Consider the following 27,367-nt stretch of genomic DNA (forward strand, 5'->3'; position numbering starts at 1 on the left):
AGAGGAAGCAGCCCTATAGTGCAGAAGGTTGGCACACGCTAGCATGGGATTGCTACAAAAACTGGAAAGTAAGTAGCTAGTTCGTGGAATCCCACATCAAACATACGAGAATGGTAAGTTGTGCGAGGCATGCATGAAAGGTAAGCAAACTAGAGCCTCCTTTGCTGGTCTACAAGTTGTTGCTACTAAAAGAGTCTTAAAGTTGATTCACATGGATCTTTTTGGACCCACTAAGGTGCTAGTACAGGAGGAAAGAGGTAATGCTCAGTTTTGGTCGATGATATTATTATCGATATAATTGGGTGTATTTCTTAACCAAAAAATCTGAGTCTTTTGATTACTTCAAAATATTTTATAAGCAAGTTGAAAACAAAAAGGGAATTTCTATTATTAGTATTAGGAGTGATCATGGTGGTGAATTTGAAAACATCAAATTTGAAAACTTTTGCATTAAACATGGGATCTCACATGAATTCTCTTCTCCTAGAACATCTCAACAAAATGGGGTAGTTGAGAGAAAGAATCGAACATTACAAGAAATGGCTAGGAGTATACTAAGCATGTATGGATCGTCTTTGTCCCTATGGGCTGAAGTAGTGAATACCGCTTTCTATGTTTGCAATCAAGTTATGTTAAGACCAATTATAGATAAGAGATCTTATGAGTTATGCCATGGTAGGATTCCTGACATCTCCTATTTTAGAGTGTTTGGGTGCAAATGTTTTGTATTGAACACGGGTAATCAACCTAAGACTTTTGTGTCAAAAAGCGTAGAAGGAGTGTTCATTGGATATTCTACAAGAAGCAAAGCTTACATGGTTTTTCTTAAACAAACTCTCTAAATTACTGAATCTCTTCATGTGAAATTTGATGAATCTAATAATCCATTTTTCCCTCGCAGGATCAATGAAGATACCGACAGAGAAAAAGAAGAAACCAATGCTGAAGGTTTGTAGGTGCCTACAAATTCTACGAACAATGATGAAGGCGCACAAAATACTTCAAAAGATAATTTGAGACCAGAAGACTTGAGCTACAACCCGAATCATCCACCATAACTGGTTATCGGTGATCCAACGACAGGTATTCGTACACATTTATCCTTTAATAACAACTTGTATGCACTCTGCATTTATAGTGGATTTATTTATGAAATAGAGCATAAAGATGAAGAAACCGCACTTAATGATAGTTGTTGGGTCATAGCCATGCAAGAAGAACTAAACTAGTTTGATAGAAATGAGGTTTGGGCACTCATTCCTCAACCAAAGGATTATCGTGTGGTTGGTACAAAGTGGGTGTTCAATAATAAGCTGGATGATAACGGTAATGTGATTAGGAACAAAGCTAGATTGGTAGCTAAGAGTTATAACCAAATTGAGAGAATTGATTTTGATGAAACTTTTGCTCCAGTTGCTAGGCTAGAAGCCATTATGATATTGCTTGCCTTTGCGTCTTTTTAGGGTTTTAAGCTTAAGTAAATGAATATAAAAAATACTTTCTCAAATGGATTTCTGAAAGAAAAGTTTTTTGTTGAGCAACCCCCAGGATTTGAGAGTCTTGAGTTTCCAAATCATGTTTTTGAACTTAAAAAGGCATTGTCTAGTCTTAAGCAAGCTCCTAGGGATTGGTATGATCGTCTATATTCATATCTTTTAAAAAATAATTTTAAAAAGGGGTGTGTTGATAATACTTTGTTCTTTTTTGCATGATTGTGATGACTTTTTGGTAATACAAATTTATGTGGATGATATTATATATGGTGCTACTAATGATCTTCTCTGCCAAAAGTTTGAAAAGGTTATGCAGGATGAGTTCAAGATGAGCTCGGTGGGGGAGCTAAAGTTTTTCTTAGGTTTTCAAGTGAGCCAAATTGATGAAGAAATTTTTATATCCCAATCAAAGTACGTGAAAGTGATACTCAAGCGATTTAGGATGGAGAAATTGAAGCCTAGTGACACACCTATGAGTCCAAGCACGAAGCTCACCAATGGCGAAAATGGAACTGACTACGATCAAAAGAAGTATAGAGGTATGGTTAGATCTCTTCTTTATCTAACAACCTCTAGACCCAATATCATGTTTGTTGTATGTCTGTGTGCACGCTTTCAAGCTAAACCTAAGGAGTCACATGTTAAGGAGATAAAAAGAATCTTTAGGTATTTGATACACACACAGAACTGCTAAACCTAAGGAGTCACATGTTAAGGAGATAAAAAGAATCTTTAGGTATTTGATACACACACAGAACTTTGGTTTGTGGTACCCATCTTGTAAAAAGAATCTTTAGGTATTTGATACACACACAGAACTTTGGTTTGTGGTACCCATCTTGTGATAGCTTTGCGCTTTCTGCTTATTCTGATGCTGATTATGTGGGTAGTCACGTGGATAAGAAAAGCACAAGTGGCACTTGTTTTATGTTGGGACATTCCTTAGTTACATGGTCAAGTCGTAAGCAAAACAGCACTGCTCTATCCACGACCTAAGCGGAATATATTGCCATAAACAGTTGTTGCACTTAGGTCTTGCGGATGATGCAAACGCTTTCTGATTATGGCTTAACTTACACGAATGTTCCATTGAACTGTGATAGTAAAAGTTCCAATGATCTTTCAAATAATCCTGTCCATCACTCTCGTACTAAACATGTGAACGTTAGACATCACTTTTTGAGAGATCACGTAGCTAAAGGTAACATTTGCGTTGAGTTTATTCCCACAGAATCTTAACTTGCTGATATTTTTATGAAACCCCTAGCTACTGATCGATTTTGTCGTCTCCATCTAGATTTGAAAATTATTCACAAATAATTAGTACGAGAATGTGATATTACCCTTGTACATATTTTTAGAAACTTTATGATTAATTTTTTCTTTTTGTGCTTGTTTCGTTTTTTTTTTGTGCTTGATCCTTTTTTCTTTTGTGTGCTTGTTAAAAAAAACTTTCTAGAAGTGACTGAGATGAACTTTTGATTTTTATTAAAAACATTTAAACTATAAAATAAGAGTGTGAGATTTGAATTTTATGCCAAGATCAATTAATGACATACTTTGATTTTTATGATTTCGTAGGCATATTACATAATAGTCGTTTTATGATTCTTACATCTCCTGCTTACCACAAGATAATTTTGATAGAATCTTAATTATTTTTGCTCGTGAGGGTACAAAAGGAACAGAATTGGAGAAAGATGTTTGAATATGATTGTCATATATTTCATAACATGCTTACTTAGAGAATGTGTGATTTACACCTTTTAGATGAAAATAAAAGCATGAACTTCAATGAAAAGAAAAAGCAATGGAGTTAAAGAAAAACCATATTAAATTGCTTCGCATGAAAAATGGATGCGGTCTATAGGGTGTTACATAACTCAAGGATATTCAACCGTACTAAGAATTGCAAATATTTAGAGTCGATGTATATATATCCATCAAGCTCTACTCCATCCACATATAAGTGTCCTATATAGCTATACTTGGATGTGAGTATCTTGATCTCATTCTTAATGAGTTGAGGACACGTAACTCTTATATAAGTACATGTTTTGAATCTTTTGCGGGAAAAGTGGTAACCTTGTTGGAAATTCTTTCTTTTAAAAACCTCATTGCGATTTTAATCATGCTTCCAATCATTTTACATCTCTCACCTACACCTTTTGAGCACATGAAGATTTTGATTCATGATTTGACGTATGCTTTGATTAATCATATGTGTCTTTATGTCATCTCTTGATCATACGTACAAAATTTTCTTCTCATATGACTATTTCTATTGCTTTATATGCTTTTGATGAAAACAAAAGGGGGAGAGAGGTTAAGATTGGTGGTTATTTCAAATTGTTCTAAAAATGTGATGAAATTGTTTTCATGACTGGGAGCATGGTTTTAGGGGGAGCATGTCAATATGGGAAGCAATTTGGGTTTATTTGATATACTATTTGCATGTTATGCTTCACGAAGGTACGCACTCAACACATGACATGTTAATGTAGAATCAATCTTAACTTCTAGGTTTTGTTATTATCAAAAAGGGGAGATTGTTGGGTATGATTGTCTACAAACATTGTTTGATAATAACAAACCCTTATGAATGTTCTGATTTGTGTGTTGAGTTGTGCAGGTTGCAGGTTGAACGGAAAAGGATTATATATATAAATATGCAAGTATATATATATATGTATTTATTAATTCAATTTATAACAAATATATAATTAATATATACCTGTATGTGTACAGAGAGTTATTATGGGTGTTTTGACTTTTCTATGGCCGCAGATTGTGCCACATGTCATATCCAAGGTGAAGAATTAAATCCTAAGCAGATTAGGGTTAGAAAAGCCAACTTAAAGGCTGTTTATGATGGTAGGGAGTTAACAAAAAAGTGAGCAAAATATAACAGAATTCGCAGATACTCCTCCTCGCATAGGCTTCGCTCAAAAATTCATAGAAATTCGTAAAAACCTTTGTTTTATGATTTATCAGAAGCTGTGTGAACTAGACTCAGAGCCGGACACACCAATATCAGTTTCATATTGAGTGCTACTTTCGAAAATTCTAGATCTATGTGACAAATATAATAGAATGCGCAGATCCTCCTCCTTGCACAGACTTCACTCAAAAATTCGTAGAAATTTGAAGAAATCTCCGTTTTGTGATCCGTCAGAAGTTGTGTGAATCAAAATCAGAGCCAGATGTAACAATACTAGTTTACAGTGAGTGCTACTTCAAAAAATTCTACATCGATGCGACAAAGATAATATTGAGCTTCTCTAAACTTTGTTCCTTTTATTTTTATTCGTTGTCGATCTGTATTGTCTTTTACACTTATTTTGGACTCTAGATCTTTTTAGGTTGGGTTATGGACTACAAGGTTGTAGTTCATGGGAATTGTTAGTAGATTCAGTTTACATTGTGGCGGCAACCAACGAATCATGCCGGGGAGGACGGTTGCGGTGGGTAGCCAATCTTACTGGGTGTAAGGGGTTGTGAAACTGTTTTGCTAATTGATTCTGGTTGCAGAACGTAGGCGTAGAGGCCGAACCTGGGTACATTTGTATGTGTTTTATATTTTGCATTGCTTTTTGTATATTATAACTATCTGCATTTGTGATTTGATATATCTGCATGGTTGTTTGGTTGTTTGGCTGAATTTAAAATTTATAAATTGGTCATAGCCTATTCACCCTCCCCCCCTCCCCTAGGCTATTCCTCGATCCAACAAGTTTCATGTCAACTACAGGGTCACATGTTGCCAGTTATATACACATGTCATGAGAAAGATTCATACATAAGTTTGGTACAAAAGAAGTCCGAGTATTGGAGGTAAAGGAATAAATAGAGAAAATCAATGCTAAATACAAGGCGGATGCTGATCGTTGCAAGAGAAGAAAAGTAGTTATTAATGAAGCTACTATTCTAACAAATATAAGCTCAAGGTCGAGCTGCTTTCCACAAAGAGAGACTGATGTAGAACGCTTAACAGATAATTTCATGGAGGATTCGGACAATCACAAGCTAAATATAGATTTATACGTATTATTGACTTTCGTAAAGAAACAATCATATCTTCAAAACCAGATGGCAGATTTTGACATATTATATATGTAAATCACCTATCTCAATGAGACGGAGCCAACTAAATTGTTAGAAGTTTAAAATCTCATTAGTAATACCCACTTTTTGCTGAAATCCGAAAATAATTAGCTTTTAGTTTATTTTAGTAATAAATTGGAGTCTATTTAGATTAGGAAATAAATTTAATATTAGAATCAAATTAGATTAGGAAACAAATTCAATTTTAATTCATGATTTGTTTCCTCTATTATAGAGAGTCTTTTAGGATAGAATTTATTACTTCTTATTTTTTTAATTCTAGTCTTACTAGGAGTCTTATTTATTTTTCTATTTAAGAAGAGTTATGTAACCCCAAAGAATAATATCTTTTCATCAATAAAATTTCTATTTTAATATTTCTTCGTGGATTCGGAGATCATTCTTTGTGGATTCAGAGAACATCTTTGGTGGATTTTGAGGTTTTTACTTTCGCGCTGCGTTATCTCTCCTAAAAATGAGTGCAAGATCAAGGCTGTGGGGATTCCTTTTGGCAACTCTTACATGGTTTATGTGCTTCCATGGCTTAAGTTGCTTAGAGAAAGGTAGCCCTGGACTTTTCTTATAATTAGATTATATCTAGTTAGATAATTTTATCGTGTAGCTTTATTTGGATTATATTCTTCTTTTGTTTTTGGGTAAATTACATTAGACTCTCAAGAATTTTTGGCATTTCGCAGTATATCCCCAACAACTTCTAAAATCATAGAAAACACCCAATAACTATTGAATTGCAGAAAACTACCAATAAGTTTTAACATTTTATCGATAATCTCATCATTGCATCAGTTAACATTTAGAATCTAAACTTGTCAACAATGCAAAGTGGGGACTAACGCTGCTATCAGGGTTATCTACAAAATGGAGAAACTTGTTTGGTTTTTTTTTTTTTGTATCTCCAATAATTATTGGAGGTTTAGTGCGATTTTAGAAGTTATTAGAGGTTTAGTGGGAGTTTTGTGCGACTTACCATTTTTTTTCTTGAGAAGAACCACTAGGTTCATAATGCAATAATGAGAGTTTAATTTTTAAAAGAAAAACTAGTAGATATATTAGTGAGACCAATGAATTTGAATACTTTCAGTACGACTATGACAATGAAGTGATTATTTTCTCTACTATAATTGTCTAATAAGACCTTGATACTTAGTGGATCATAAATGTGATGTATTATTTATGTATAAAATTGTTGACATAAATTGTAATTACTTTCATTCACAACTATATATTATTTAGTAGATGATTATAATTATACTAAATATTGCCGCTTTATCATATCCTCATGTATTGCGCTGATTCTCATTTTTTACTTTAGACTATTCACAAGCCATCAACCAAAAAATAGGCAGCTACATTCAAAAGTAGTGGTCATTCCGTTTTTTTTATAGTGGAGAGAATCAAAATTAATTAAATTTAGAGTTTTTATAAGAAAAATTTCCTTCATTAATAGATAAAGTAGAAATTTGGATCCTATCGTACATTATAACACTATTTTTTAATTGCAGTCACTTGCTACTCGATGGATTGTCCTAACCTTTTTAATAGTACTATGTTTCCAATTTTCACTCAAGACGGATCATAACTATCAACTAAAAAAAATAAACAATTATAATTATAATTGTTTGTGTATACTACTTTTGGCAGTTGACAGAGAATTCAAATTTATTAATCATACATTTAAACTTACCAAACTCATCAATAGTATATTTTACCAAAAAAAGGCAAAAAGAAAAAAGAAAACAATTATGTGGATCCAAAAATATTTTCTACCTCAAATTTATTGGACCAGCTATCATACAAGGTGCATCAGCTGTCATTTCTCTTGTAATTTATTCAAGAAACATGGCTGACAAAGAGATATTTCACCTGTATCATAACTCATTCTATGGTTTTGAATCGGGCAGTAATTTCTTCTGTTTGGTGTATCATGGTCTATCATTACATTATATTATATTATACTTTATACTAAACTTAATGGGAAATGAGAATGTTTTTAGCGAAGTATGCATGCATATAATTATCATAAGTTTTCAAAATATTGTAAAGAGGTTATTAGCATATTTGGTTAGAGGATTGAACTTTGAAAGCAAGGTCATGAGTTCTCAAGAACTATCCACAACTTTTTGGGAAGTACATTTTCTTTTTTGCGTATGGACCCAACATTATTCCCATCTATATTTAAACCATCCACTTTGGAAAAAAAGCTTTAGTTTTTGCATATGAACTCAAAGCTTAACTCTGTTTATTTTTAAATCCACCCATTTCCAAACTCTCTCTGAGCCCTAAAATATATGAAGAAAATTTTTACTCCATTTTCTGATATTAGTTTCTTTTAAATCTTCAATAGTTCTAAATTAGTCGTAGCTTGGAAATTGCATGTTAGTTCTTGAAATCCTATATGGTCTTGCAAGAAGTTCCCTATGTTAGTGTTTTAGTTTAAAAATCCAATCATGATTGGATTAAACCCAACAATTACCAAACTACTCTTTTCATAAGTTTCCCCAAAAAATGTAGAGGCCCAAGTGTTATTGATACATCGAATCACAATGAAAGAGATAAAAATATCTCTCGTTTGAATTTCAAAGGTTGGAGAGGAAGATGATAGATAGGTTTGAAGTGAAACTTAAGGGGATTATAAAGATTTTGGAGAAATATGACCGTTGTGAAGCTTAACCATAGGTTAGAATTATTTTTTTGACCATTGGAGAATAATTATAAGTGGGTTTGAGTTTTTAAAGTGGGTGTATGATTTAAATGTTGGACCCTAGAGAGGGGGTGATTAGGGTCAAGAGACTCTAATTATGCAATAAAAATTAAGACAAGCAAACCACAATATTCTAATGCAATCAAAGTAAATGAGATAGGGTTAGGAATCGTTATCCTTTGACGCGCGATGTGTTAACGAGATTCGGTCCATAGACCTACGTCCCCGCTCCCCACTCTCGAGGAGAAATCCACTACACACCATGTTTGGAAGCCGGAACTTCGTCTACAAAGTGATCCCCTCACGATCTCACACTACACAGTTGATCTCAACAGATCACACTCCCTCACAGTTGATCTACACAAGATCTCACTCACACAGCAGTGAACACACACAAAAACACAGAGAAACAGGTTTTGAAAATTTTTCTCAGGAAGAACAGCGTCTCTCTGGTTTTGCAAAAGTTAGGGCAGAAATAAAGGTGAAGGGTATGGGTTTAAATAGGAGAAACCAATCATTTTAAAATCACAAGCCAATCTTCTCAAAGAGGAAATAATCTTCTATCAGACTGTGCCACAGACTGTGCCAATCATAGTGAAGAGATAGCACAGGAACCCAGGCAACCGACCGTTGAAAAAAGCTCTCGGTTGACTGAAGAGATTTTCGGTCGACCGACAGAACGTTCGGTCGACCGAAAGAAAGAATTCGGTCGACCGACGAAAAATCCGGTCGACCACGAGCAGGTCTGAAAACAAAGAAACAAACAGAGACTTCATCGGTCGAACGGTGCGGTCGACCGATAGAAAAATCGAGCTTTCGGTCGACCGCACCAGTCGACCGACAAATTCTCTGTGGCCCAGTAACGAATGATCTTAAGTGCGGTCGACCGGTACGGTCGACCGCATTCTGATACATTCCAGAATAGTATTTTGACTCAAACAGAAATATTTAGAAAATATTTATTTGACCTCTGAAAATTATGAAACTTTGTAAAATGTTTTTAATACTAAAAACAAACTGTTTGAAAAAGAATTTTGTAGATAGGTCCTCATACTTGTGAAAAATAGTATTTTGTAAAAAACGCTTAAGAGCATAAGTATGAAAACGTGTGTGTGAGTCCCAATAGCTTCAAGTGAAATCAATAACTCTTTGCCTACATTCTAATACTAGAGAGAGAATAAAAACTAGCTAATATCCTCACATAGAATACAATTCTTGAGTCTTGATATAGCTTGAGTTTGGATGAAGCTTTTATATGAATTTGTTGTTCTTGAAATAACATTGCTTCATCACTATGCCTCCTCCTCCTTTGGATATCATCGTTGTAGCGTATATTCCATCTAATCCTCCATAAATGACACTAATAAGCTTGATAACTGAATTTACTATATTTGCACTCAATAAGCCATTAGTACCGTTAATGGTGGTTGTAAAACATCATCAAAATATATGGGCTAACAATCTCCCCTTTTTTGATGATGACAACCAACCATTATATAATAGCAAAAATAAAATAGCTTATAGATAGGTGCTCCCCCTATCTATGAGGTCCCCCTAAGTATATGCAACAAATAAGGAGATTTCTCTCCCCCTTTGTCACCATCAAAAAAGAGGGTAAACAATTTAGAAGCGAGCAATTTAGAACTATCACATATTGCATAAGCCCAAGCCATTTCTTATGCGACAAAAATCATCCTCTCCAAGAGGCTTAGTAAAAATATCCGCTAATTGAGATTTTGTGTCAACAAAGACTAGGGACACATCTTGTCTCTCTACATGATCGCGTAAGAAATGATGGCGCACATCAATATGCTTGGTTCTAGAATGCAAAACCGAATTTTTGAAAATATTTATAGCACTTGTGTTATCACAAAAGATTTTAATATTTTGAAAACTCAAATCATAGTCAACTAAGCTTTGTTTCATCCATAAGACTTGAGCACAACATAAGCCGGCGGCAATGTATTCCGCTTCCGTAGTGGACAATGCAACACAATTTTGCTTCTTGGAAGCCCAAGAAACAAGTGAATTTTATAAGAATTGGCATGTTCCACTAGTACTCTTGCGATCTACCTTACATCCGGCAAAGTCGGCATCACAAAAACCATATAAATCGAAAGAGGTGCTTCTTGGATAAAATAAACCAAGATTAAAAGCTCCATTAACATATTTAATGATCCTTTTAACCGCAATTAAATGAGATGCTTTAGGAGATGCTTGAAAACGTACACATGCACACACACTAAACATAATATCGGGTCTACTAGTGGTAAGATAAAGAAGACTACCTATCATACCTCGGTATAGTTTTTGGTCCACATCTTCACCACTCTCATCTGCATCAAGCTTAATACTAGTACTCATGGGAGTAGGCGCATGCTTAGAATTCTCCAACTTGAATTTCTTCACCAATTCCTTCGCATACTTGCTTTGTGAAATGAAGATCCCATCCTTAGTTTGCTTGACTTGGAGCCCGAGAAAGAATGTAAGCTCTCCCATCATACTCATCTCAAAGTGATCCTGCATAACTTTAGAAAATTCCTTGCACAAGGATTCATTAGTAGCACCAAAAATAATGTCATCCACATATATTTGAACCAAAATGAAATCATTTTTCCTTTTTCTCATTTCGCACAAAAAGAGTGTTATCAATTGTTCCTTTTGAAAAACCATTTTCAACAAGAAAACTAGAGAGGCGAGCATACCAAGCTCTAGGAGCTTGTTTCAACCCATATAAAGCTTTTTGAACCCGGTAAACATGATTAGATAAAACATGATCTATGAAACCGGGGGGTTGCTCAACATATACTTCCTCTTCTATAAAACCATTTAGAAATACACTTTTAACGTCCATTTGAAATAATTTAAAATTTAAAGCTAGCAAAAGCCAAGAACATCCTAATAGATTCCAACCTTGCAACCGGTACAAATGTTTCATCATAGTCTAAGCCCTCCTCTTGATTGTATCCTTGGGCAACCAAACGAGCTTTATTTCTAGTAACAATGCCATGTTCATCAAGTTTGTTTCTAAAAACCCATTTAGTACCAATAACACTAGCATTGTTAGGTCTAGGAACTAACTTCCAAACATCATTTTTTTGAAAATTGTTTAGTTCTTCATGTATAGCCAAAACCCAAAATTCATTATTTAAAGCATCATTAATCTTTTTAGGTTCTAGTTGAGATAGGAATGCAACATTACCACACTCACTCAAGGCTTTTGAGCGAGTAATAACTCCTTGTGAAGGGCTTCCAATAATTTGTTCCTTTGGATGGTTTGATGTGAATTTCCAAGCTTTATAGAAGGAGTATCATTGGAGCTATCCACATCCTTTTGAGCTTCTATAGAAGGAGTATCATTGATTTGTAATAAGTCCAATCCTCCCTCATCATCATCATCATCATCTTTCCTAGGTAGAACAACTTGAGAACCAACATTAGTCTCATAAAAAGTAACGTTTATAGATTCTTCAACAACGAGACTTCGTTTATTGAAGACCCTATAAGCCTTACTTCGAGGTGCATAACCCAAGAAAATACCAACATCAATTTTGGAATTAAATTTATCATGGTGATCTTTTGTATTTAAAATAAAACATTTGCAACCAAAGATACGAAAATAACCAATAAAAGGAGTTTTTTCATAAAAAAGTTTATAAGGAGTTTTCTTAAGCTTTGGTCTAATTAAAACACGATTTAAAACATGGCAAGCCGTATTGACGGCTTCCGTCCAAAAATATTTTGGCAAATCAAATGAATTTAGCATAGTGCGTGTCATCTCTTGTATGGTGTGATTTTTTCGTTCAACAACATCATTTTGTTGTGGTGTTCTAGGAGCGGAAAACATATGAGTTATACCATGATGGACACAAAAATTATAGAAAAATTCATTTTGAAATTCACCACCGTGATCACTTCTTATTTTAACAACTTTTAAATCTTTTTCATTTTCAATTCTTTTGACATGATTAGCAAATTAAATCTTTTTCATTTTCAATTCTTTTGACATGATTAGCAAATTCTTCAAAACAATCATTTTTCTTTGCAAGAAATATTGTCCATGTAAAACGAGAAAAATCATCAATAATCACAAAAACATAGTGTTTGCCTCCAAGAGAGGTAACACGCATAGGACCAAATAAATCAAGATGAAGTAATTGCAAGGGTTTAGAAGTTGATACCTCATTGATGGATTTGAAAGAGGATTTTGTTTGTTTACCTTTAACACAATCCTCACATGTGGTATCTTTGATGAAGTGCAAGCTAGGTAATCCTCTCACAAGATTTCTCTTAGACAATTTTGATATTAACTCCATATTTGCATGTCCAAGTCTCTTGTGCCAAATCCAAGGGTTTTCATCAATTGCCGTAAGACACTTCACATCTTGATTCACTAATTCATTGATCTCAAAAATGTATACATTAGATTTGCGATTAGCAATAAAAACAATTTTCTCATTCATACTAATGATGCATTTATCTGGTTTAAATGAAATATCAAAACCTTTATTACTTAATTGGCTAATGCTAAGAAGATTATGATTCAAACCATTTACCAAATAAACATCTTTTATAATGGGTGAGGGTTTCTTACTAATAGAACCGGTACCAATGATTTTACCTTTCTCACCACCACCGAAGGAGACACTACCTCCTTCAATCCTTGATCGGGTTGCAAATAACTCTTTGTTGCCCGTCATATGATGTGAGCAACCACTATCAAGGTACCACATTTCCTTACGTCGTTGCCGTGATGTTCCCTACAAAAGATGAAGATGAAGATGTAGTAGCTTTAGGTACCCATGTCTTGGGTCATTGGTGGTTAGTAGTCTTGGTACCTTTGGGTACCCATATCATTCCATAAAACTCATGGTTATCTTTAATCCTACAATGAGTAGAAATGTGTCCATGTTTCATACAATAAGTGCATACAAAATTTCTTTTGTATGTACGGATGTTAAAACCATGAAACCTATTTATACCATGGTGATTATAGTTAGCATAAGCATGAGTGGGTCTAGTCGTACAACTCTCAATTTCTAATCTTTCAATCTTTGATCTTAATTGCTTATTCTCGAAATCGAGATCTCCTAGCAATTCATCTTTTAGAGCAAGAGTGGTTGTTAATTGTTCTAGCTTAATATCACAAGAGGCATGCAATCTTTTAAAAGAAGAGTATTCTTTAGAAATTCTTTTAAATTCAAAGTTCAATTCTTCTAAAGCCATAGCTATGTCACATTACATGTAGAAAGATTCACTTTCGGTCTCGGATATTACCTCATGTTCATTTGCCATGAAACAAATGTTGGGAATGTTCATTTGCCATGAAACAAATGTTGGGGTCATGAAGAGCAAGTTTGGCTCCTTCTTCATCACTATCTGAATCACTTGGTTCGGATTCTTCCCATCGCAAGTTTGGCTCCTTCTTCATCACTATCTGAATCACTTGGTTCGGATTCTTCCCATCCGGCATACATAATCTTCTTCTTCTTGTACTTCATGTACTTTTCCTTGAGCTTGGGGCAATCCTTAGCGATGTGACCCGGTTCATTGCACTCAAAACATTTTCCTACACGTGAGGAAAATTTGTTGTTAGATCAGGGGTTGAATTTCTTGTTCATTTTTATGAGTCTAGAGATTCTTCTAGAGAGATGAGCCACTTCTCTAGAAAAATCAACTTCACTGTCCGATGACGAAGAGGAGTTATCACTAGCTCATTTGAGAGCTATGGTATTCAACTTTGGTGATGGCTCCTCAACTTCACGTGATGGCACTTCCTCCTTCTCCTTGAGCTTCTTCTCATGCACATTGAGCTTTCCGATGAGGCTATCGAGAGCTAAAGTAGTAAGGTCATGAGCTTCCTCAATGACCGTAGCTTTGGGCTCCCATGCCGGAGTCAAAGAGCGAAGTATCTTGTAGTTCATCTCTTGAATGGACAAATGCTTGTCAAGACCATGTAATTCATTAATGATGTTAGTAAAACGGGAAAACATAGCATCAATGGATTCATTAGGAAGCATTTTAAATAGCTCATAATCATGCATAAGCCCACTAATCTTAGATTCCTTAACTTGGGGGGTTCCTTCATGTGTGATACATAATTTTTCCCAAATTTCGTATGCGGTTGCACACGTGGAAACTCTATTGTATTCATTAAGGGAAAGACCACAGATTAAGGCATTCATAGCCTTAGCGTTGAGATTTGCTTGGTGCCTTTCTCCATCGGTCATGTTCCCGACTTTGGACTTCTCTACATATTTCTTTTCTATGAGCTCTAGGATGTCAAGATCAATACAACGAAGGTAAATTCTCATCCTAGCCTTCTAATAAGCAAAATTGCTCCCGGTGAAGAGTGGTGGTCTAGTGGTGGATTGTCCTTCTAATATATGCATATTCAAATAGGCCTCCATTAGATCTTTTCTCTAAAACGGTTAAACCAAAAATTAATATATAGACCAAGCTCTGATACCAATTGTTGGACCCTAGAGGGGGGTGATTAGGGTCAAGAGGCTCTAATTATGCAATAAAAATTAAGACAAGCAAACCACAATATTCTAATGCAATCAAAGTAAATAAGATAGGGTTAGGAATCGTTATCCTTTGACGCGCGATGTGTTAACAAGGTTCGGTCCGTTGACCTATGTCCCCGCTCCCCACTCTCGAGGAGAAATCCACTACACACCCGGTTTGGAAGCCGGAACTTCGTCTACACAGCGATCCCCTCACGATCTCACACTACACAGTTGATCTCAACAGATCACACTCCCTCACAGTTGATCTACACAAGATCACACTCACAAAGTAGTAGAAATGGTGCAAGACTCTCTCTTTACAAAGTCCCTATGGCAAAGAGAAAGAATACACTGAAGCTGGGAAGTGAACACACACAAAACACAGAGAAACAGGTTTTGAAAATTTTTCTCAGGAAGAACAGCGTCTCTCTGGTTTTGCAAAAGTTAGGGCAGAAATGAAGGTGAAGGGGTATGGGTTTAAATAGGAGAAACCAATCATTTTAAAATCATAACCCAATCTTCTCAAAGAGGAAATAATCTTCTATCAGACTGTGCCACAGACTGTGCCAATCATAGTGGAGAGATAGCACAGGAACCCAGACAACCGACCGTTAAAAAAAGCTCTCGGTTGACCGAAGAGATTTTCGGTCGACCGACAGAACATTCGGTCGACCGAAAGAAAGAATTCGGTCGACCGACGGAAAATCCGGTCGACCGCGAGCAGGTCTGAAAATAAAAAAACAAACAGAGACTTCATCGGTCGACCGGTGCGGTCGACCGATAGAAAAATCGAGCTTTCGGTCGACCGCACCGGTCGACCGACAAACTCTCTGTAGCCCAGTGACGAATGATCTTAAGTGCGGTCGACCGGTGCGGTCGATCGCATTCTGATACATTCCAGAACAGTATTTTGACTCAAACAGAAATATTTAGAAAATATTTATTTGACCTCTGAAAATTATGAAACTTTGTAAAATATTTTTAATACTAAAAACAAACTGTTTGAAAAAAGAATTTTATAGATAGGTCCTCATACTTGTGAAAAATAGTATTTTGTAAAAAACGCTTAAAAGCATAAGTATGAAAACGTGTGTGTGAGTCCCAATAGCTTCAAGTGAAATCAATAACTCTTTACCTACATTCTAATACTAGAGAGAGAATAAAAACTAGCTAATATCCTCACATAAAATACAATTATTGAGTCTTGATATAGCTTAAGTTTGGATGAAGCTTTTATATGAAGTTGTTGTTCTTGAAATAACATTGCTTCATCACTATGCCTCCTCCTCCTTTGGATATCATCGTTGTAGCGTATATTCCATCCAATCCTCCATGAATGGCACTAATAAGCTTGATAACTGAATTTACTATATTTGCACTCAATAAGCCATTAGTACCATTAATGGTGGTTGTAAAACATCATCAAAATATAAGGGCTAACATTAAACCTTTTAAGAAATAAGTTAGGAAACTTAGCAAAGGGATAAAATCATCAATTTGCCTCTAGCGATTAGATTTGAGGTAACATTAGTTTGTCAGAGGAACCATTTTACAAGACAAATAGGATTTTAACGACTAAAATACATTTTCGAAGATTTGATCTATTAACATGGAATTATTGAGAGTTTAAAGGACTAACGTCTAAAAAACCCTTATTTTTGAACCCAATCATTTTATAAAAGTGTTTTTTTATCTAATAAACTCAAAGTTTTTTACCCGCTTATTTTTGAACATACCGACCTCCACAATCATACTTAGACCATTGAAATATCTTAAAATTTTAATTTTAGCAATTTTCTATATAATGTAAGTTTCAAGGATTTGGTTTTGATTAGATGTATATGGTTTATTTTTAAAATAATTAAACCATTAATTCTTTTGGTTTTTTTCACACTAACGTCATAGCATCATGCGGGTCAATTTTGCCCGTATATACTAAAGTTAACTAAGAAGAATAGTGCTTAGTTATAGTTCATCCTAGCTCACTTTTATTGTTTTAAATCGGAATGTCGTACGAACGGGTCCAGTGGGAGTACACTATGTTAGACCCTAGAGGGGGGGTGATTAGGGTCTTATGCTAATCTAATCCGATTTAATGCCAATTAAAAACTAATTAATACGTTATCCTAGCAAGTATGAAATACAACAATGTATATAAGCTAGGATAAGTAATATGAACAACAAGATATATCCTAACAAAGAGATATAGGCAATGTATGTGCAAGGATATATAAGCTAACACAAGGGTAAAATAAACAATCTACACAAGTGATAGGGTAATATGATGAGCAATACACAAAGGCGATATAAGATATGAAAACAAGAATAAGAACGCCAATGCAATCACAAACAAAACGATATGTTTACGAGGTTCGGTCCCCACGACCTACGTCCCCGCTCCTCACCTCGAGGAGATCTCCACTATCACAACTGGGTTTTCTACGTTCACCCGAACAACGTTTACACCTCACAATACAATCACTATGTAATCACTCCTCACACACTAAGTGTTGGTCCTAGCCCGTGTCCTCCTCCTCAAGTGCTCGGTTACAACCTCTCCCTAGGCACGTCAACCGACGCCACTCCTCTTGGATTCGACCCCGTCTCTCACCACACACTTCTCTCGGTGTACAAGTGTATTACAAGTGAATCCTCACAATAAGCACAATATAAATCAAATGATTTGTTCTCTAAACAAGGTGAGAACTCAATTAAGCACAACTCTAAGTCACTAATCTCACAACCCAAAATTATACTATGAATGTAAATACAATAAGCTCAAAAGGTTGTGTGTGAACAAAGAGTATCAATAAAACAATTAAACTCAATATATAAATCTAGCTTATGGAAATTAAGATCAAAACAATAAATAGCTAGAATTGAGTTTAAGGAAAACTTCTCTATAGATCAAGAGTGAGAGAGAGATGAGTTGAATGCCCAAACACCAAAGAATGATCTCCTCTTTGCTCTTGTGAAATTTGCTTCACAAACTAAACTCAAACAAACTCTTAAACTCTTTTAAACAAAACTTAAACCCTTGATTAAAAACTTTCTTAAACTTGTTTTAAAACTCTCTTGGCTAACTTGAAAAGACATCAGCAATGGGGTATATATACCCACTAGAAATCTCAGCAAAACCCCCAAAACAAAATGACCAAAAACCCCAGCAAACAGCTCAGAGAAAGAGCCGTTAAAAAGCAACGGCTATATTGTCGGTCGACCGAAAATCCCGTCGGTCGACCGATGAGAGCAAAAACACGAAGAAAACTTTCTGGACTAACGTCGGTCGACCGGAAATTCTGTCGGTCGACCGATATGAGCTCTCGGTCGACCGGACCGGTCGACCGATGACTCTCTGGAAAAATACTGACGAATGGTCACTAGACCGGTCGACCGTACCGGTCGACCGAAAACTGACATTCCAGAAAAAAATCGGTTTTAGAGCTGATTTTAAAACACTGTTTAAAAATATCAAATAAATTCCAAAAAATGTAAAACTTTGGGGAATGATTGTAGACATGATAATAAACATGCTACAACGACTGGTTTCGAAAAAGGACTTCCCAAATGAAAAATATCATCATTTTACAAAATAGTCCAAAACATGAAAACCTGAAAATTGATATTTTGATATTTTGACTTAAACAACATTTTGAAACCTTATGAAATGATTGTATAGACTTGATAAAAGATATAACATGTTGTTATGAAGTCTATAATCTAGAAATACAATATTTTTATAAAATTGCATATTCTATGCAATATATTCAAAACACTAAATATGATTTCATTAAATATAAGCTTGTTAAAGGTGAAATCATATATAGGCATATAAACATGAAACAAAATAGTATTTTCCAATTATTCATTTGTTTCATATATAAACTCGAAAATTATTAAACCAAAAGCATGTATGCATATATATGTATGTTACTGTATATATACAAAACCAAAGCCAAAGCGTGTATGTGTGTATAGGATTGAGCTTAAAGTACTAACACACATAATATAAAACCTAAACTAGATTACCCAAGCTAGATCTTGATCTTCAATAAGCTCTTCTAGATAATCTTGCGGATGAAGCTTTAACTTGGATCTTGAACTTTGAATAGCAAGGCTTCACCGACATTCCGCCAACCTCCTTTGGATATCATCATTGAAGCGCAATCCATCCATCCTCCAACTACGTTGTTTGTCTACAATACATAGGAATGCAAAAACACTAGACAAACAACATTAGTAGTAAATTGTTTGTAAATCATCATCAAAACAAGAAGGCCAACAATCTCCCCCTTTTTGATGATGACAAACAATTTACAAAAAGCCAAATGAACCATCCAAACCCACCCATTTAGTTAAATGGGCCATAAATGGGTGGGTATAGTTTCTATTAAAGATAAATGGGTCATTAATGGGTGGGTTATTACCCACCCATTTACCCGTTTAGATGGATATTGTTTTAAAAACACCCTCAACGCTTAAACAATTACAAAACTTATTTTCAAAAGTTAAAAATTATAGAAAACACATAAAATGACTAACAACCCTTTAAAATTTTAAGATTTGCAAAAAACACCCTCATAGTTTAAAATATTATAAAAACGCCCTCAAGAGTTAAAAATTATAAAAAAAAACTATCAAAATTTTCTAACCTCACAGATGACACATGAAATTCAAAAATTACCAACAGCCCCCTGAAATTTTATAATTTGCAAAAACACCCTTAAAAGTTGTAGAAAATGAGAAAAACACCCTCAAGACTTCAAAATTACTAAACAATCTTAGAGTTTTCTAAACTTGCAAATGACATATGAAATCTAAAAAATTTCAATAGTCACCTATAAATTTAAAATTTACAATTAACACCCTCAAAGTTTTAAATTTTTAGAAAAACACCCTGCATAGTTTAGAATTACAAAACCATCCTAAAATTTCAAAACCTACAAATGACACATGAAATCCAAAAATTACTAGCAACCCCCTGTAAATTTATAATTTATAAAAAGCACCCTTAAAGTTTAAAAATTGCAAAAAACACCCTCAATAATTCAAAACTACAAAACAATCTTAGAATTTTCTAAACTTGCAAATGACACATGAAATCTAAAAAATTTCGGTAGTCCCCTATAAATATCAAATTTGCAAGTAACACCCTCAAACTTTTAAAAATTATAAAAAACACCCTCAATGATATATAAATATAAAAAGTAGGCGCTCATAATTCTTCGTCGGCAGGAGATATATACGTATGCGGCCAAGTGTAATTTGTCACATGACCAAAGTAAGGGTTTTTTTTAAATAACCGAGTAGGTAGTAAACTAGACTTGTTACGAGTCCATCTCTTCTTTTGCTCAACCCCGTCATCATTTGCTTCTTTTCCTCACAATTCTGTCCTAATTTTCTGAAGTAGTCGATTCAATTGAGAAAGAAATATTTATAAAAAACCCCCTGAAAGTTTGTAGAAAATCTCCTAAAAGTTTGCAGAAAACCCCCTAAAGTTTACAGAAAACACCCTGAAAGTTTACAAAAAACCCCCTGAAAGTTTACATAAAACCCCTGAAAGTTTGTAGAAACCCTCCTAAAAGTTTGCAAAAAACCCCCTAAAAGTTTACTGAAATCCCCTAAAAGTTTGTAGAAAAACCCCTAAAAGTTTGCAGAAAACCCCCTAAAAGTTTGCAAAAAACCCCCTGAAAGTTTGCAGAAAAACCCCCTAAAAGTTTGCAAAAAACACCCTGAAAGTTTGCAGAAACCCCCCTGAAAGTTTGCAAAAACCCCTCTGAAAGTTTACAGAAAACCTCCTGAAAGTTTGCAGAAAACCCCCTGAAAGTTTACGGAAAACCCCCTGAAAGTTTACAGAAAACCCCTAAAAGTTTGCAGAAAACCCCCCTGAAAGTTTGCCAAAAACCCCTAAAAGTTTGCAAGTAGATCCCTGAAACTTACATATATATAGAAGCATCATAATCATAACTAAATGGGTTATTGGGTTACCCATGAACCACCCATTTAGTAAATGGGTGGATGAGAACCAACCCATTTAGCAAGTGCTAAATGGGTCATAAATGGTTAAGTGGTCATAAATGTGCCCACCCATTTATGACCCAACCAAAACCCAACCAAAACCATCCATTTGCCATCCCTACACTTAAATAACATTTGAGAAGTTGGAAGTTTGAATCTTGTTGTGGGCAAGCTTTGTGAACTTTTTTTATTTCTTTATGTAACTTTAAAGTTTTAGCTCTACTTAATTTTACGCACCCAAATGATTTTTCTTGCCTATAAACCCGAAGTTTTGCACCATTCATTTTTAACACAGTCATATCAATTATAGTGTTATTTATTATCTATAAACATAAAATTTGCCAATTTATTTTATGCTCTCCCAAAAATAAAGTTTTATTCCTATTTGTTTTTAAACAAACCCACTGCTAAAATAGGTAATTTCTCCATGAATCGAATTTTTATCTCTTTTTATTTTTAAACCCACCTACGTCCAACTTATATTAATTAAATGCTTCATAAAATTTTTAAACAAACCTCAATGTTTTACTCCAACTTATTTTTATTTTTCTTGCCTATAATCCAAAGTTTTACTCTATTCATTTTTTAACCCACTCACTTCAATTCTAGGGTTTTTTTTAATATATAAACACAAAGTTTTACCGCAATTTATTTTATTTGAGCTCACCTAAAAATAAAGATTTATCTTTTTTTTTATACAAATCCACTTCAAGGGTAATTTCTCCATGAACCAAAAGTTTTACCCACATTTATTTTTAAACCCACCCACTTCCAAGTTACATTAAAATGCTTCATAAAAGTTTAATATAAGTATAAGTTACTATATTGTTATAACTTGATATATATTTTTATTCTATGATCCTATATGTGGTGTATCTAAAACAAAATACTCAAACGATTAATTTATTGGCCTTTTGTACTAATATTGATTATCATTGCATTCAGTGTGGAGAATTTTATTTTTTTTAACTTTTTACATAACTCCGAAGTTTTACCCCAATTTATTTTTATACACCTAAATGGTTTTTCTAGTCTATAAACCTTAAAGTAAACCCTATTCATTTCTTAACCCACTCATTTCAATTCTAGGGTTTTTTTTAATCTATAAAATAAGTTATATATATACATATATATAGCATACATTATAGTATACCATATATATACATATTATATATATATATATATACATATATATATTATATGCTATATATATGATGTATATATATGTATATATATGTATGTATATATATGTATATCCTCTATATATGTAATATATTATATGTTATATATATGTATATATATATATATATATATATTATATATATAATATATATATATATATATATATATATATATATATTATATATATATATATATATATATATATATATATAGATATATATAGATACATATATATATATGTATACATATATATATATACATATATATATATGTATATGTATATATATATATATATATATATAAATATATATATATATATATATATATAATATTATATATATATATTATATATATATAATATATATATATATATATATATATATATATATATGTAATATATATATATATATATATATATATATGTATATATATATATATATATATTATACATATATATATATATATATATGTATATATATATATATGTATATGTATATATATATATTATATATATATATATATATATAATATATATATATATATATATATATATATTATATATATATATATATATATATATATATATATAATATATATATATTTCTACTTGCATTGATATATCTTCAATATTTTAAATAAAACGCTTAATTAGACTATTTATTTCTTGGCTTTTTCATACTAACATTTATTATCAACACAATTGTGGATGGATTTTTTTTACTTGTAAACTCAAAGTTTTATCCTATTTATTTCTAAATTCACACACTTTTAATAGAGTTATTATTCTATAACTCAAACTTTTATCCACATTTAGTTTTAAACTCGCGTGCTGCCAAAAACCGTCACAATGAGGGTCAATTTATCTAAAAGTAAATATATAATATTAATAGCTATAGTATTATTTTTTGGTAATAGGTTTTGGATTTTAGTATCGTTTGTGTTTTGGACTTTTGGGTCTTCAATGTTATAGTAGTTATGGGGTTTCAGTATATGGGCCCATATTTAACTTGATTTTTGGAAATTCAAATGAGTTTTTATTTTTGCAATGAGCTCAAATTGTTAGTAAATTGCTTAGCGTTTTAAGATAGCTTGGGCCATGGGTGCAATTTCTAAAGTTTATTGTGGGGTAGATTTAAACGTCACAATGCTTGATATGTAATTGTAAATTTCTAGGATGCAACTGCACCTTACATTGTGTATAAATCCGCCCATGCTTAGACCTAAAATATCTAATTAAATTAATTTTAAAATCAATTCATATTTGAGATGTTTAATATGCAGTGTGTATTACTATATTTTGGTGTAAATTTCTATACTTTTCTAAGTGGTTAGTTGCATGATGTATTTTTAAAGCAAATGTTCAAACTAATGTTGTATCATCACACAAGTGAAATTTTCTCATTATTAACTAAAAATCTCGTATTCACATCTTCATACAGCATCCTCGCCACCCTACAACTTTATGCAAAATGCAACAGAAGCACCACCAACATCATACTATGACTACATCATCGTCGGAGGTGGCACCGTTGGTTGCCCGTTGGCCGCTACTCTCTCTCAAACCTCCAAAGTCCTACTCTTAGAAAGAGGAGGCTCTCCTTACGACAACAACAACATAAAACATCTCTCGGGCTTCACAGACTCCCTATGTGACACCTCCCTAACCTCCGTAGCCCAGCAATTCATTTCCAAAGATGGCGTCAAGAATATCCGTCCTCGTGTGCTCGGTGGAGGCACGTGCCTCAATGCCGGATTCTACAGTCGAGCCAGTAGAGATTACGTTAGAAAAGCTGGGTGGGACATGAGATTGGTGAAGGAGTCATACGAATGGATTGAGGAGTTGCTGGTTCAGGAGCCGGAGTGCCGGAGTTGAAGCAGTGGCAGTCGGCTGTGAGGGATGGGCTAGTGGAGGTGGGGGCGGTGCCAGATAATGGGTTTACATATGAGCATCTGACAGGGACGAAGATTGGAGGGACGATTTTTGACCGAGATGGGCACAGGCATACCGCTGCAGATTTACTAGCACAGGCGGAGCCAAAACAGACTACGATTTTCTTGTGGGCTACGGTTTATAAGATCTTGTTCAAACGAGGTTAGTAATTTATTTTTCTAGTAATTATCAAATAGTTCGATAATTGTTCCACTTACTATTTTTTTAAAATTTAACTCCATAGGAAGTAGTCGAATAATTCCGTCCTGTGATCATATTGATCAAATATAAGCATTGTGATACATGATTCATTTGTTTATTAGTGTCTATTTGTTTATTTAATTAATCATATTTCATATTAGTAAACACATTATGCTTATTTCTTAAGCTTTGAGGGTTTAATAAAGATTATTGTTAGAGAATAAAATAGTAACTCTCAACCTCACCTGGTGCAATAGCAGGATCCTTGGACATAGTGTCTGAGCACTTGATGGAGTTTAGGTTTCTATCCATAAAAGATCTCTCAATTTGCGGGCCTGTTAGACTGTAGAATTAATATTTTTTACTATCGATGAATGTCTAAAACATTTGAATTTAGATTTGAAAATATAAATTGGGAATCAGATTCAAATTTGAATTTGAGAATGTTAGGTAAATGCAAAACAAGCACCTCATTAACTGACCCGATTCCAGCAATAGTCATAACCATGAATAAATTTCTCAGTTATCAAGTTGAAAAATTAGGGAAACTATTTTGTATCTTTGATTCACTAGTATTAAATCATCCAATAACTCTTAATTGTTCACACAGGCCAACAAAGACAAATAGCCTATGGTGTTCTATTCAAGGACTCAACAGGAGAAACTCACGAAGCATACCTAAAGAATAGCCTAAACAATGAGATCATTATATCGGCTGGAGCACTCGGCAGCCCTCAGCTACTAATGCTTAGCGGTATCGGCCCCTCCGATCATCTCCAATCTCTAGGCATTGAGATGGTCATGGATCAACCCTTAGTAGGCAAAAACATGGCCGATAATCCCATGAACGCCATTTATGTTCCTTCTCCTTCACCTGTTGAGCTCTCTCTTGTTCAGCCTGTTGGCATCACTGTCTTTAGTAGCTACATCGAGTCCATCAGTGGCTACAAATATGCCATTTGTCCACCGAGCGGTTTGTCAAGATCAGGTTTCATTTTCGAAAAGGTCGCAGACCCTATTTCTACAGGATATCTTAAGCTCATAAATACAGATCCAGCTCACAATCCAGAGGTTACCTTTAACTACTTTCAAGAACCACGAGACCTTCATACTTGTGTTAAAGGTCTGAAGACTATTGGTCGTGTGATACAATCTGAATCCTTCTCCAAATTTCGGTATCCTAATGCGACATTTGATTCATTGCTCAACGAGACTTTGCAGTATTTGGGTATCAAGAAATCAAATAGACCTGGAAACTATAAAATATCAGTTGAAAATTTTTGCAAGGATACTGTGATGACGATGTGGCATTATCATGGAGGTTGCCAGGTTGGGCAGGTTGTGGATCACGATTACAGGGTTCTTGGTGTTGATGCGCTTAGGGTTCTTGATGCCTCCACGTTCAATTCATCTCCTGGAACAAATCCACAGGCTACTCTTCTAATGCTTGGAAGGTATCTTTCTTGAATGCAATTTTGGACTAAATATTCTTTAGTATTTCGTTTCACTGCAGGGGTAAACCGAATGTTGGTGATTTTTTCAGGTACATGGCGGTTAAAATTCAACAGGAGAGGCTTAATATGGAAGATCATGTTAGCATGTAATCTTGTTGGGGAAGAGAATTATTGTGTGACTTAAGTAGCAACATATTGCAAGCACTAGAATTTCATCCAAAAACTAATGTTATTAGCACTTAAAATGTAGGAGATAAATAATCTTGTTGAAGAATTGAAGTGCTTCAAGAATTTAAATAAAACTTAAAATAAGGGAGTTGTAACTCCAGTTCAATAAATATATGTCACACTTTGACTAAGCTACCATATTCTTGGATTCTTAATTATCATTATTTGGTTGTTTATCTTTGGAATCTCATTTCTCAAATACACTTGGCCATTTTGAGAGCATCAAAGAACTTGGCCATTTTGAGAGTTAATTCTAAAGCTAATGTTGATGGTAGGAGAGTTTGAGGCCCAAACTGTTGTCTGGCAACTAAGGAGGAAGCTGCAGATTAGTCTGTCCTTAGAATCTGAGGAGAAAAACCTGCTTGAGAACTAATCTTTAAGAGGGTTTATTCTTAAAACCCCCAACGCTAATGATTGTTGTCTTATGATTTTTATGATAAAAATTTTGATAAGAATTTTAAAGACAAGATAGGCTTTGGTCAAGCAAGTTAAGGTATTTAGATGAGCTTGTAAATAAGTTTTTCAAAAGTTGAGGAATCCCAAAGTTTTTAAATAAGGTTTTCTAAAATGTCTAGCTTAGGCTCGGTTTGATAGAGGGTTCGAGAAGGGGAGGCAACAGCAGGTGTAATGAGGTAGAGGATGATCATCCTTTTTCAGTGTTTGATTGGAGGGAGAGCGATAGCAAGTTAACCCCTTTTGCAGTTCATTTTTTTTTTCTCTTATGCCCTTTTAATTTAAGAGATTCTTTTTATCTAACTTTTTAGTTTACTTTTCCAATGTCCCTTCCTCTTACTAGACTTCACATCATCTCCCTAAAATATACTCCATTAATATTGCAAGGATACTGTGGAATATCTGGGTGTCAAGAAATCAAATAAAGTAAACTCAGAAACTATAGAAATGTCGGTTGAAAAGGATATTGTAATGATTATATGACTGTTGGAATATAAAACTATAACTTTTAACCCTCACCACAACTTTAGAGTTTTGGTGTAATCGTTAGAAACTTTAAGATGTTGTCAGCACAACTCATTTTAAAATCTCATAGACCACAAGTTTACAATGAATTTTCCAAAAATTAACATCACTACATGAGTCCATGTTTCGGCCCATAAAAATAGCATTCAACCTCAACCATCACCACAACTTTGGAGTTTTAGTAGTTAGGGACTTTGACATTGGTCAGGTAGTGGATGCGCTTAGGGTTGTACATGGCTTGAAGATCAATTTGCTTACCGAGACAAATCTCCAGGCTGCTCTTATGATACCTGAAAGATTATTTTTATTAAATTGAAATCATTTACCTTTCTTTAGGGTCTGTTTGGATAGATAGAAAGAGGGGACAATGGAAGATAAGGGAACCAATTTATTTTGTTTGGGAAGTTTTCAAGAGGGAACGTGTTTCTCCATATTATGCTAGATTCTCATACAATCAATAGACTTTGTTCTCTTCTAAATCCGGGTGAAATTTAGGAAATGGTAGTTTCCTTACCTTCCATTTTCTTCCATCCCATAATTTCACT

The 27,367-nt window shown here is 34.1% G+C and overlaps 1 protein-coding gene across 1 annotated transcript; it reads left to right on the forward strand.

Annotated features, from left to right (window-relative positions):
* LOC109839252 (protein HOTHEAD-like) lies at positions 134 to 25,766 on the forward strand. The gene is given in 7 exon segments (XM_020407682.1): positions 134 to 257; positions 902 to 948; positions 1,810 to 2,032; positions 23,471 to 23,877; positions 23,880 to 24,123; positions 24,773 to 25,616; positions 25,706 to 25,766. Coding segments are annotated over 7 exon segments (1,950 nt in total).

Source organism: Asparagus officinalis, chromosome 4 (genome assembly GCF_001876935.1).
Source record: "Asparagus officinalis chromosome 4, Aspof.V1, whole genome shotgun sequence".
NCBI classification, from domain to species: Eukaryota; Viridiplantae; Streptophyta; class Magnoliopsida; order Asparagales; family Asparagaceae; genus Asparagus; species Asparagus officinalis.